The sequence below is a fragment of the Dipodomys ordii genome, unplaced genomic scaffold (assembly GCF_000151885.1).
Source record: "Dipodomys ordii isolate 6190 unplaced genomic scaffold, Dord_2.0 Scaffold45, whole genome shotgun sequence".
NCBI classification, from domain to species: Eukaryota; Metazoa; Chordata; class Mammalia; order Rodentia; family Heteromyidae; genus Dipodomys; species Dipodomys ordii.
In genome coordinates, this window is record NW_012267261.1 from 8,252,856 (window position 1) to 8,266,828 (window position 13,973).

Genomic DNA, 13,973 nt, shown 5'->3' on the forward strand with positions numbered 1-13,973 from the left:
GAGACTCTTATCTCCAGTTAACCACCAGAAAACCCGAAGTGGTGCTGTAGCTCAAGTGGTAGAGTGCTAGACTTGAGCTGAAGAGCTGAGGGACAGCGTCCAGGCCCAGAGTTAAAAAAAAAAAAAAAACAAGCCCAAGACACCATGCTTACTTTAAAAAATAATAGCATGTAAGTATGGATTATGGAAGAAATAATGCAGTGTTATAGAGTTTCTTTTAAATCTAGTTGAATCTAGAATTTGAAGTTTAAGTCAATTCAACATTCTCTGCAACCTTGCCACATAGCAAGGTCTCTGAGAGGTTTGAAATCTGAGATAAACAAATATGGTCCCTGCCCCGAAGGAGCTTGCTGAAGCTGGCAGGTTGTCCCCCAAAGGTCCAGGTGGTAAAAGCTTGGCCCTCCCCGTGGGACTGTTGGGAGGTGGTGGGGCCTTGAGGAGGTGGAGCCTAGTGGCAAGTCTTGAGGTGATTGGCATACCATTAAAGAGGATTGTGGCACCCCAAAGCAAGAGATCTACCTGATCTGTTATTCATAACTCCTATAAGATGAAATAACCCTTTTCTCTTTAAAAATGTCAAAAGTATACAGTCATATGGAAAACCTCTGGGTTGCGCGGAGTGTAATTTTAGTGCATAACACAAGTACACAGGTAGGTGATCATGTCTCTCTTTACTGAAACATCCAAACACCAGAAGAAGTGAAGGACACCTCTGGAAACAGGGTAGCCCCCTCCCAACACACATATAATCAGATATAAGTGAGCCAGGGATCAGTGGCCACATCTGGAGTAAGGGGCTTGGGCCAGCTGAGCTTCATGGGAACTTCTAGATCAATCTCAGTACAGTAATGTGGCTTCTGCCTATTGGAAGGAGCCCAGACCATAGGCAACACTGATCCTCTTTGGCCCATGGTTGTACTTGGCTGCAGCTGGTATTCTTTAGCTCCTCTTGACACGCAGTAAGGAGAATTGGACAAGCAGCTTGTGGGCTAGCAATTCACAGTGGAGCTGTGAGGAGAAGCAACCAGAGCTATGGACAACCTATCTGGCCCTGAGCTCACCACAGGCCAAGGACAGGGAGGGACAATGGAAGAGATCGTCAACAATACTTCCCGATCCCCCAAGTGACAAACATGGATGAGGAGCTTCACACACATTATGAAGCAACTTTGTAAGGCAGGTGTTACTATTTTATAAAGAATGACAGTGACTCAAGTGGTAGAGCACTTTGTCTTGAACAAAAGAAACTCAGGAACAGTGCCCAGGCCCTCCCTGAGTTGAACTCCCAGGGTTTGGCACATAAGAAGTAGCAAGAGGAGGAGAAAGCAGGAGGAGGAAGAGGAGGAGGAGGAGGAGGAGGAGGAGGCAGACTCACTCACTCAGTCACACAGGTAGACCTAGAATTCGCACTCAGTTCTAACAAGCCCCAAAACTCACTGTCTGACCTGAGTCCCACATCCTTGGTTGGACCTCCAAAGAACCAATGCCCAGCTCCACATAATCCAGCCCCTGTAGCTCAATGGCCAGAACTGCTCCTGATCTCCATTATTGCTTTCTGGTCTCTGAAATCCTTTCCAGTGTGAGGGCTCTAGTCTACCCTCGTGACTTCTCTCTCTCACGTGGACTCATGCTTGCCACTTTGACTTTCCTGGATGAAGGTGTTTGTCATTTGCTTGGCGGTTCCACATATAACCTCTGTGTATTGCTTAGGGCCAGCCTTGGCAGCCCACTCTGCCACCAAGAGAACTCAAGGACCTAGCCATTCCCTCCTCTATCCTCTGGCAGCCATGAGTACAGAGCTAAGCTCAACCTCTTGGATATTTCTAGTCAGAATTTGGACTCTGGAGCAGGTAACCCAGGGCTAACGAGGCACAATGCCCAATGGCTGTGGCAGCATCTGAGAGTGTCTATGTCCCAGCAATCTTCCTCCTGCATGCTTCACACCTGTGTCTCTGAGCTTCCTCTGATTATGTACACTTGAAACCCTGGCAACAGATCCTCCTTTGGCTTATGCCAACCAGTGATTTTCTTTTTCCTGTAATACAATGAGGGGTCTTATTTACAATAGATATCTTTTTGTTGGTGGTGGTGGTTGTGGGGCTTGAACTCAGGGTGCTGTCCCTGAGCTCTTCGGCTCAAGGCTAGGGGTCTAGCACTTGAGCCACAGACCCACTTTTGGTTTTTTGGTGATTAACTGGAGTTAAGAGTCTCACAGAGGGCTGGGAAGGTGGCTCAGTGGTAGAGCGCTTGCCTTGCATGCCTGAGGCCCTGGGTTCGATTCCTCAGCACCACATAAGCAAAGAGAAAAAAGCCGGAAGTGGTGCTGTGGCTCAAGTGGTAGAGTGCTAGCCTTGAGCTGAAGAGCTGAGGGACAGTGCCCAGGCCCAGAGTTTAGGCCCCACTACTGGACCCAAAAAAATTGAGAGTCTCACAGACTTTCCTGCCCAGGCTGGCTTTGAACTATAATCCTCATATCTCAGCCTCCTGTGTAGCTAGGATTATAGGCATGAGCCACCAGCACCTGGCTATAATGGATATCTTTTGGGGGCAGTCCTGGGGTTTTGAACTCAAGTTCCCATGCTTGATAGGCAGGCATTCTACATCTCTAGCCAACAACTCTAGCCCTTTTTACGTGTAGTGTTTATTTGTTTGTTTGATTGCTTGCTTGCTTGTTGTCAAGTACAGTTTTGCTCCAGCCCTGCCTCTACCTCCTATATCGCTGGAATTGCAGGCATATGCCACCACTGCCTAGCTCACTTGTTGAGATAGGTTTGCTAACTTTTTACCCAGGCTGCTTTCAAACCACAATCCTCTTGAGTAGCGGGATTACAGGTGTGAGCCACTGCACCTGGCTGCAATGAATATCTTCTGTTTCCAAACGGCAAGTATCTCACCTGGCTAGCCTGGAAATAGTCTTTAACCTTTGGCATGAGACCCCCAGATAGTACTTGTGCACAATCTGTCTTTAGAAAGGAAACCACATCTGGACTGCTAGGCTGGGCCCCCCACTAACTGTGAAAGGTGCTAGATGTAAACTTGAAGTATTGTTGGGGCCATTGCTGAAGGGGTAGTTTACTTTAGACTGTGCATTGGGTCTGCTCTCAGTGGCACACAGTTGGCAGAGCTTGGGCACTCTCTACCCACTCATACTCCATTTCTCTCTCTCTCTCTCTTTCTCTCTCTCTCTCTCTTTTGGTCAGTCATAGGGCTTGAACTCTGGGCCTGTCCCTCATCTCTTCAGTTCAAGACAAAGTGCTTTACCACTTGAGCCACAGTACCACTTGTGGTTTTCTGGTGGTTAATTGGAGATAAGCGTCTCACGAACTTTGTTGCCTGGGCTGGCTTTGAACCGTGATCCTCAGATCTCAGCCTCCTTTGTAGCTAAAATTATAGGCGTGAGCCACCGGCGCCCAGCTCCATCTCTTACTCTGTGAAATCTGCACTCAGCTAATCTTGACTGACTTTCTATCACCATCACACCATCTCCAATGCCCTGAGTCTAGAATTTCACCACTGCCCAACAATCTGAGTTTGAGAATTTCCCCAAAATTGTTACTCAACTATATCCCAGCCACAGCACAGAGCTGTGGGGTTTGTTTTGTTTTGTTTCTACCTGGAGCCTGATCTTCCCTGTCTCAGCCCAGCTGACCAGGCTGCCAGTCTCAGTGGCTTGCTGCAGGCCTTCTCTGGATGATATGCATAACTATAGGGAATAAAGTATCCAGGGAACCTAGGGCTGTCAAAGCCACCCTTCCATACATACAGAGAAGACCATAAAGAATGAAGGGAGCCGAATTGAAAGAGAATGAGAAAACCCCCATGAGCTGCTGGATCCAACCATAACTGAAGCTGAAAGCCAGACCTTGCCTTTTCCATGTCAACTACTCTGATTTTTGCCACTTGCAACCAAGTCTTGCTTACCTTCTGGTCAATATCATTGACTCTCTCCTTGGGGGTTAGAATGCCTGTATTTCCTAAGACCTTAAAACTGGAGGGGAATGTTCATTATTGTTGCTGACCGTGATCCCGAGAACCTCCCACTCTCGTCCTCCCTGGCTTGGAAAGGGTCCGCTGCTCACCTGTTCCATCAGCTTCTCTGCCACGCCGGGCTCAGTGAGGTCTTCTGGGGAGGCCACGCCCAGTCGCACAAGGAGGAAACCTCCATCTCCACCTGCAAGTTGAGAACAGAGGATGGAAATATGTTTGAGTCAGTTCTAGCCTCGGCCCCCTCCACACACTGTGTGCACTCCCATGTGTAAACGTGCCTCTATTCACACCAGATGTTACCTATGTTCACCTGGAGGAGAACGGAGGATTCCTTTCCAGAGATCATTACCCTGGAAAGCGTCCTCCCAACCACAGTGAAAGACAGGAAGTGTAAGGAATAGAAAATGGAAGTGCATCTAGAATGTTCTTAAAGGGGCTGGGAAGGTGGCTCAGTGGTAGAGCACTTGCCTTGCATGCCTGAGGCCCTGGATTTGATTCCTCAGCACCACATAAGCAAAAAGAAAAAAGGCGGAAGTGGTGCTGGGTCTCAAGTGGTAGAGCGCTAGCCTTGAGCTGAAGAGCTGAGGGACAGTGCCCAGGCCCAGAGTTCAGGCCCCATGACCGGACCCCCCCCAAAAAAAACAAAGAATAGAATGTTCTTAAAATCTGGAGGTCCTAGAGTGTTGGGTAGAGGTTGGCTCCCTGTAGGAATGCCCCAAGTTCTATGTTGGTAGTAGGTGAAGAGAGAAAATTCAGCCTTCCTAGTTTACCAGCTTTTCCAGAAGCTTCTTTTGTTGAGCCCTAATCTGCCAGCCTTTAACTGCCACTTTATAGTTGCTTTGTTCTATTACAAACTATGAGAATTGCTCTCATAATTGCACTTCTAGAACTTTACCCTACAAAAAGTAGCACACACACATGAGAAGAGCACTATTTACTGCAGTGATGGTTGTTAAAAAAAACAACTACTACTCAGATACTACTCAGGAGGCTGAGATCTAAGGCTTGAGGTTTGAAGCCAGCCCAAGAAAACAAATCTGCAAGACGCTTTATCTGAAATTGATTGCAGAAAGCCAGAAATGGAGGCATGGCTCAAGTCGCAGAGGAGCCATCCACAAGTGAAAAAGTTGAGAAAGAGAATAGGACTTGGGTTCCCAGCCAAGTACCTGCATGGGAAAAAAAAAAATACCAGAAACAACCTGTAGTCCACCTAAATAGGAATGGGGAATTTCTCATCAGTGAGGGTAAATGTTTAGTTTTGTAAGATCAGTTATCTATAATGCCTATAGATAACAATACATGTGTGCTTAAAAATCCAGGAAGAGATGCTGGGTGTCAGCGGCTAACATTTGGAATCCTAGCTACTTGGGAGACTGAAATCTGAAGATTGGTAGGAAAGTCCCTGACACTCTTAGCCCCAATGAAGCACCAAAAATGCCAGAAGTGGAGCAAGCTATGACTCAAGTGGTAGAGCATTATCCTTGAACGAAAAAGCTAAGGGACATAGTGCCCAGGCTCTAAGTTCAAGCCCCAATACTAGCAAAAAGGATCTACCAGGAGGGTACATTCCAGGGTAAGTGTTCTTAGTACAATAAAAAATAAAATAAAATAAAATGCCAAGCAAATAAAATCAGAGGGGAAAAGTCACAAATATGAACTTAAAATTCAATGAAATTAATAAAAACATTTCCTTTCCTTCCTCCTGCAACTGATATCCAGAGGAGTGTAGTTCAAAGCCAGACTGGACTAAATAACTAGCAAAAGCCCATACTGGAGGTATGGCTCCAGTAGTAGAGCACCAGTCAAGCAAACAAGCTGAGAAAGCAAAGAACCACAAGTTTGATCCCTGGTGGGGGGAGGGGGAGAGGGAGGAAAGAAAAGAAAAGAAAAAAAATCACCTTGGGAGGTCATGCCATTGAGCAAGGTTTTTTTGTTGTTTTGTTTTGTTTTTTTGTTTTTTTGGGGGGGGTCCGGTCGTGGGGCCTGAACTCTGGGCCTGGCCACTGTCCCTCAGCTCTTCAGCTCAAGGCTAGCGCTCTACCACTTGAGCCCGCCACTTCCGGCTTTTTTCTTTTTGCTTATGTGGTGCTGAGGAATCGAACGCAGGGCCTCCGGCATGCAAGGCAAGCGCTCTACCACTAAGCCACCTTCCCAGCCCCTGAGCAATGTTTTATTAGGCTTCCACTGGCTTTGATGAAAGTGACACGTGTGACGTGTGGGTTATGGTAAGGGTGGCACAGATTACTTTTCAGACACTAGAAGGCCATGTTTGCTGAAATCACTGATTCTTCACTTGGATCTGCAGATGTCTGATGAGTGACTAAAACAGAGCGAAATACCCAAAGATCAGACATGGGGAATCATTTACCTGCAGTAACTCCTATGGTCTGCCTTGACCAAAAAGTGGCAGGTGTTGATGTCAGGGGCCTCATTGGGGTCATTGGTGAGGCTGTGGTCTTGACAAAGGTGGTGATTGTTTCTTGACTGCTGGTGGCTGTAATCAGGTGGTCAGAAGGGAGAGGGCTCCCACTGGCTGTAGTAGGATGGATAGAAGGGAGAAGGCTTCTGCCGGTGGGAAAGGACCCATTGGTTATACTGTCTGTGAAAGAAGACTCTGAGGGGCTGGAGTTCTGGATGGCAGTTGTGTCTGAGACAAATGAGCATGTTCCAGGTCTGCTGGGGTATGGTGGGGTAATGATGGGAGATATAGTGTTTGTGAAATGAGTCTCCACCGTTGCAGCAGAAAAACTTGTTGGGGTCTCCATGGTCTCTGCTGCAGGGGCAATGGTCAGGGTCCCCTCAAGTCCTAGTGCAGAAGAAACTGTCCCGATCTCCTTGGTCTCTACTACAGGGTAAGTGCTTAGGGTCTCCGTGGGCTCTGTTACTGTGGATATGGTTGGGGTTTCCATGATCTCTGTTGTAGAAGAGAGAATGGACTGGGTCCTCAAAGGCTCTGTGTCAGGGGAAATGGTCAAGGTTCCCAAAGTCTCCGCTGCAGGGGAAATGTGGGGGGTTTCCGTGGTTTCTGATGTGGAGGAGCTGGCTTGGGTCTCTGCTTCAGGGGATGTAGCCAGAGTCCCCAAGGTCTCCACTGCAGGGGAATTGGTGGGGGTCTCCGTGGTTCCTGGTGTGGGGGATGTGGTGTGCGACTCCCGGCTGTCCACTTCTGATACACTGCCTGCTGTGATTATGGTCTTGGGAGTGGTGGCAGTGCTCGGGGTTTGGGCATGGAAAGGATCCCAGCTTGGCACCAAGGACTCATGGAAGGCTCCCTCTGATGTCAGACTTGGTGTTTGGCTGCTGGCAGTTGTAGCTGGATGGACAGAAGGAAGAGAGCTGGCGCTGGCTGTAGCTGGATGGACAGAAGAAGGAGGGTTTCTCCTGGTGGGGAAGGCCTTGTTGGCTGCACTGGCTATACTCCACGTCTCTGAAGGGCTGGAGTCCTTGGTAGTGGCTTGGTCTGAAGAGCTGTAGACTGAAGCTGAGGAAACAGCAAAGGAAGGCCCCTTGGCCCCTGTTGATCCAGCCACCTTGGAGACTGGAAGTGCTCCTGGGACCTCAGTGTGGCTTGATGTCTCAAAGGACAGCGCCGACGTTTCTTCCAAAGGCTTCCTGGTGACTGTCACCCAAGTTCCCCTGGGGTTAGAGACCGTGGCTGCATCCAGGACAGCTGCTGCTGAGGCGCTGGCTGATGACAAGGCCTGGACAAAGGCTGTGGTGTTGGGGATGTATGGTTTTGCCTGGGGAGAGAGGGGCAAAGCTGGTGACTCTATTGTGGACAAGGCCATCTCTCCCTCTGTGGGCCTGGGGCCTATGTCTGAGGTCTCAGAGATGATGGCAGCTGTCTCTATTTTGGTGATGCTACAATTGTTAAACTCGATGTGAGTGATCCTGTAGGCAGCTAAGGCCTTGGCTTGAGTCAAGATCCCAGGTGCCAGATCCTGTGAAGGGCTGAGGACAGACACTGAGCTGTCAGAAGAGGAGCTGCTCTCTGAGGACAGGCTCTCAGCTTTTGTTGGTGTGTCTGCCCTTGTTGAGATGTCACCTTTGATCCAGTTTGCCTCTTCAGAGCTGTCAGAGCTACAAGGGTTAGCAAAGATGGCTTGCATGGGATCTCTGCTTGTACCAGTCCCAGGGTGTGTTCCACGCCCTGTGGGGCTGCCACGTGGGTCCAGAGTCTCCTTAGAAGTGGTCGTCACAGCCATAGTCATAGGAGCCATAATCTTTGAGAGGGTCCTGTTCTCTTGTAGGGGTGAAATGGTGGGGGTCTCTTTGACCCCTGCTGAGGGGGAAATGGTCCTGGTCTCCATGCTCTTGGCTCCTGATCTATTATTTGTTGTGATTAAAGTCTTAGAAATGGTTGGAGAGCTCAGGGTTTGAGTTTGCAAAGAAACATAGCTCCTGAAGAGCTCATGAAGGTCAGTGGTGCGGAGGGCTCTCTCTGAACTTGTCTGGAAACCTTGAGTCATGGCAGTCACTTCTGTATTATTTGTTGTCACCAAAGGGATTGATCCACGGGTGCTAGGGCCTGTGTTGGGTAAAGACAAACTTAATGAGCCAGTAGAGTGACCCTTGTATTTATGCCCTGAGCATTATGGGTAGGAGGGAGGGGAAAGGTCACTGTTAGGAAGAATACAGTCCTGGGTGTTAGCCATGGAGGTAGGGTTGCCCTGACTGGGGTCTTCTAAAACTTTGACAACCCACTTAAAACCAGATAGCTCCAGGATTTCAGAAAGAAAGAAAAAAAAGAAAAAAGAGAAAGAAAGAAAAGAAGAAAGAAGAAAGAAAGAAAGAAAGATCCAAGGGATGTAAGAATTGCAGAACAGAAAGCAGAACTCTCAGAACTTCATGAAATGATCCTTGTCACTCTCAAGAAACTCTCCTCAAATAATAAACACTTCCCATGGAAACATTTTTTTTTAATTTCAGAAGATCTTTAGTTTCATCTTTATTATATTTTTCTTTTTTTCTCTTTCTTTTCTTTTTTTTTTCCAGTCCTGGAGCTTGAGCTCAGGGCCTGGGCACTGTTCCTGACTGTGCTCAAGGCTAGCACTCTCTCACAAGTCACAGCACCACTTCCAGCTTTTTCTGTTTATGTGGTACTGAGGGATTGAACCCAGGGCTTCATGCATACTAGGCAAGCACTCTACCACTAAGCCACATTTCCAGTCCCTATTATATTTTTTCTTTTTGGCAGTACTAAGGTTTTAACTCAGGATCTTGTGCTTGCTCATGCTTTACCACTTGAGCCACACCTCCAGTCCTTTTGGTTCTATTTTTAGGAGAGGGTCTTGTGTGTTTTTTTTTGGTGGGGGGGTCCGGTTGTGGCGCCTGAACTCTGGGCCTGGGTGTTGTCCCTCAGCTCTTCAGCTCAAGGCTAGCACTCTACCACTTGAGCCATAGTGCTGAGGTGTGCCAGATCTGGCAAGTAAAAACACAACATACTCAGTTAAATTTATATCTGTATTTCAGATATATGATACTTGATAATGAGACGGAATCATCTCATATATCAAGCACTGATTTTAGTAGGAGTGTTTCTCCTATAATATTTGAGACATATACAAAAAATATTATTACTCCAAATTGAAACTGAAGGGTATGCCTTGTGTTTTATCTGGGAGCCATGCTCGTAGAAGGAAAAGGGGGGGTCAGGAAGTGGGGATGTGGATCAAGTGGTAGAACTCAGCCTTGAATGGAAAAGCCAAGTGAAAGGACAAGGCCTTGAGCTCAAAGCCCTGAGGCTGGGAAGATGGCTCTGGTAGATTGCTTGCCTTGCATGCAGGAAGCCCTGGGTTCGATTCCTCAGCACCACATAAGCAGAAAAAGCTGGAAGTGTTGTTGTGGCCCAAGCACTCACCTTGAGCTGAAATGCTGAGGGACAACACCCAGGCCCAGAGTTCAGGCCTCATGACCATAAAATAAAAAATAAAAAATAAAAAAATAAGAAAAAGGCCAGGCATGGGTGGCTTTCACCTGTAATCCTAGCTACTCAGGAGGCTAAGATCTGAGGATCATGGTTCATTTTCCAGCCCAGGCAGGAAAATCTGTGACACTCTTATCTCCAATTAACTCTTTTTTTTTTTTGGTCCAGTCGTGGGGCCACTTCCGGCTTTTTTTCTTTTTGCTTATGTGGTGCTGAGGAATCAAACCCAGGGCCTCAGGCATGCAAGGCAAGCGCTCTACCACTGAGCCACCTTCCTAGCCCTCCAATTAACTCTTATCTCCAATTAACCACCAGAAAACTGGAAGTGGTGCTGTGGCTCATGTAGTAGAGCGCTTACCTTGAGCTGAAGAGCTGAGGGACAGCACCCAACCCAGAGTTCAAGCCCCATGGCCAACAAAAAATAAAATAAAAATGGAAAAGGATCAAAATATGAACCCTTTCTCTCCTTCCTTCCTTCCTCCCTCTCTCCTTTCTTTCTTTCCTTTCTTTCTTTCTTTGACATTCTGAGAGTTTAAAGTGGCCTTTGCTGACATCCACTAGTACCTCCATAGCCCAAGGACCCAAAAGAGGCCTAAGGTCTCCACCCAGGAGGTCAGAACAGGGCCCTAGGGCCCTAGTCATTCTTCTGTGGACCTCACCGAGTATATGAGCAGGAGACAAGAGACCAGGTGGCAGTCCCCCGTCTGCTGTCCACTCGTGTAGAGGACCCTCTTGATCTTTCCCAGCCTCCACATGTCACGTGGAGAGGCCAGTTAGAATACTCACCCTGCCAACACCCTGAGAACCAAAGGACGAACGGACTGAGACTGAACACTGATATGCCGAAGCCTAGGAAGGTTATGTAGCTTCTCCCCCACTGACTCCTCAAGTCAAGTTAGCACACTAACTACAGTAAGGCAATGGGCTTTGCAGGCACCCATGGGGTAAGCCAGGGGTCCATGTCCTCATTCCTGTCTGGTGTAGCACAATTATACACACAGTTTTACAGGAGCTGCTTTCCCACTTCTAAACCTGAGCTGTTTCTCCAAGCTCCTAGTTCAAACAACCTCTCCCTCCGCTCCAGAACGTTGCTGCTCCTGCTGGGACCCTGCAAGCTGCCTGGAGAGAAGGCTGTGGACTTTGGGGCCGGATCTGTGTCCCCTCTCTGCTCCTTGCTCTGCTGCATACCAACTGGGTAACCTAACCAGGACTGCAGGCTGCAAGCTGAATACTCTTGTTTGTAAAATGGAGCTCAGAGAACCTATTTCATGGAGACATTTGGATTAAATGAGCTGGAATGAAAAACACAACACGAGCCCAGTCCATTGTGAGTTCATGCAGGAGACGGCGTGGCCAGTGCTGGCTCTGTGGACAACTTACTTAATCTCCTAAGCTCCAGCCTCTTTACTTTTAGAGGGGTGGAGGTGGCAATAAGATTTATCTATCTTATAGGTAAGTATATATGCCTGGAGGCATAGGGCTGTGGTGAGGATTAAAAAGAAAATTTGGGGCTGGGAACGTGGCTTCGTTGCAGAGTGCTTGTGAGCATGGCATGAAGCCCTGGATTCCATTCCTCAGTACCACATACACAGAAAAAGCGGGAAGTGGAGCTGTGGCTCAAGTGATAGAGTGGTAGCCTTGAGCAAAAGAAGCTCAGGGACAGTGCTCAGGCCCTGAGTTCATGCCCCAAGTCTGGCAAAAAAGAAAAAAAAGTATGGTAGCTAGATGTCAGTGACTCTTGAAATCCTAGCTACTCAAGAGGCTGAGATTTGAACAGTCAAGATTTAAAGCCAGGGCAAAAAAAATTCTAGAGACTTCATCTCCAATGAACAGGCAAAAAGCTAGGTTGGAGGTATGCCTCAAGTAGTAGAGAGCCAGTTGAGCAGGCAACTTGAGCGAGTACAAGGCCCTGAGTTCAAATCCTGGTACTGGCAAAAAATGAGAGAGATGGGGGATAGTTGAGAGAGAAATTGAGAGAAAGAGAGCTTGAAAGGGAGAGTCTATGGTGATGTGTTATGGGGTTGGGATCATTGGGTATACTCAATGTACCACTCTGGTGGTGAGCATGGGTAATGAGGAGGTAATATGTATGTGGTAGAGACATGGGTACTCCCTGTGCACTCTGCTCCATTTTACTATGACTCTAAAATTAATCTTTAAAATAGTTTTTTAGCCAGATACAGTGGCTCACGCCTGTAATTCCATCGACTCAGGTGGCAGAGATTAGAAAGATGGATGCTCAAGGCCAGTCTAGGTTAAAAAAAAAATAGGGAGCCATCTCAACTAACAAGCTGAGCCTGGTGAAGTACACCTGTCACCACCAGCTACTCAGGAAGTATAAATAGAAGGATTGATACCGAGGCTGGCCTGGGCATAATAACATGAGACCCTATTTGAAAAAAAGAGCTAAAGCCAAAATGGCTGAGGGCATGGCTCAAGTGGTAGAGGCCCTGCCTAGCAAGCATGAGGCCCAGAATTTAAACTCCAGCACTATCAGAAAGAAAATTTGTGTGATGATAATGAGTTTGGCACAGTTGTTGTTAGTGACAGATTAAAGCCTCCCTGTCTCTCTCATTTTCTTCCCAGTCCAAAGAGTTTATAGAAGAATTCACACAAAAGCCATATTTGGAATGAAATCTGTGCTAGGCAAAGAAGCTGGGAAGACTCAGAATCTTGTTATGCTGCATTCATCAGCTGTAGGCAGAATTCTCACCAGCTACCACCTTCTTTAAGCCTTCTCACCCCACTTATACTGCCAGAGATAACAGTCATAGAGACTGTTAGAATTTGAGCTGCAGTGTCATGCATGCTGAAACTGGCACATACTGCTAGTTGTATACTTATTCCCAATGATAATCCTACTTCACATTTAAACTGGGGTTAATTATGATCCATGAAAGAGCCTATCCTCACCCATGAAGGGTTGCTTATGCTGAATTCATACCCAGAGCTCTCCCAGAGAGAAAGCCTCTTACCTGCAGAGCTCTGTGAGCCTCCAGCCTCCCAGCAGAAGAAAAGAAGGAGCAGAGCCAGGCCCCAGACAGAGCCCATCCTAGCTGTGTACTTGGCCACCACTCACTGCCCAGCAGACCAGCTCTCTGCCTCTCACCACAACCTTTTCCTGGTTCCTCAACCCACGGAGGAGGGGCAGGCCATCTGCCCAGGTGTTGACTGCCTGGGTAGTTTCCAGAGTGCAGCCAAGTGAACACAAATGTACAGGGTGAGAGAGAGCAGGTCAAAGCTGTCCACAAACCAACCGTCCTGTGCCCCCTTGCTCAGTGATCTCTCCTCTGAAGGCTGATTTGAACCGCCAGAATCATTTCCATGTTGATATTCACCCCTGTAGTCCTGCTGCAGGGAGGCTATGACCCGCTGGGCTTGGGCTCCATGAACTTTCTTGGGTTTCATTCCTGATCCAAGACCTTGTTAGCTCTAGGTTTCTGAACCTCAACTTCCTGATCTATAAAGTGGACATAATGTCTACCTCAGTAGGCTGTTATTGTGAAGAACAATACAGTAAAGCTGTACAAGGTTCTTGCTCCACAGTTGGTACTGTTACAGGGTCCAAGAATGAGTCCACCAATATGGACTTAGAGTTTGAAGAAGTTTATTGAAGTGTTGCAGAAGCTGGCCAATCAGGGACACAGTGCAGACTCAGTAGCTAACGCTGTAACCCTGAACATGGACACAAGCTAGGCTTACGAAGGCAAAAACTGCAAGCAGGTGCAACCTGCAAAATTCCAGTAATAGGATAACATCAACTTTTTTTTTTGGTTGGTCGTGGGGCTTGAACTCTGGGCTTGGGTACTGTCTCTGCACTCTTCAGCTCAAGACAAGTGCTCTACCACTTGAGCCACAGCGCCACCCAGTTTTCTAGTCTCACGGACTTTTCTGCCCAGACTGGCTTTGAACCATGATCCTCAGATCTTAGCCTCCTGAGTAGCTAGGATTACAGGTGTGAGCCACCGGCTCACAGGGGACTTTTTTTTTTTTTTTTTTGTCGGCCATGGGGCTTGAACTCTGGGCCTGGGCGCTGTCCCTCAGCTCTTCAGCTCAAGGC

General features: G+C 47.7%; 1 protein-coding gene across 1 annotated transcript; it reads right to left on the reverse strand.

Annotated features, from left to right (window-relative positions):
• Window positions 1-669: 669 nt before the first annotated feature.
• On the reverse strand, window positions 670-12,976 carry Muc20 (mucin 20, cell surface associated). Its single transcript, XM_013019294.1, has 4 exons — window positions 12,889-12,976; window positions 6,356-8,515; window positions 4,080-4,171; window positions 670-1,008 (listed from the first exon to the last, which is right to left on the reverse strand). The coding sequence occupies exons 1-4, from the start codon at window positions 12,962-12,964 to the stop codon at window positions 940-942; spliced, it is 2,397 nt and encodes a 798-aa protein (XP_012874748.1). The 5' UTR covers window positions 12,965-12,976; the 3' UTR covers window positions 670-939.
• Window positions 12,977-13,973: the final 997 nt, after the last annotated feature.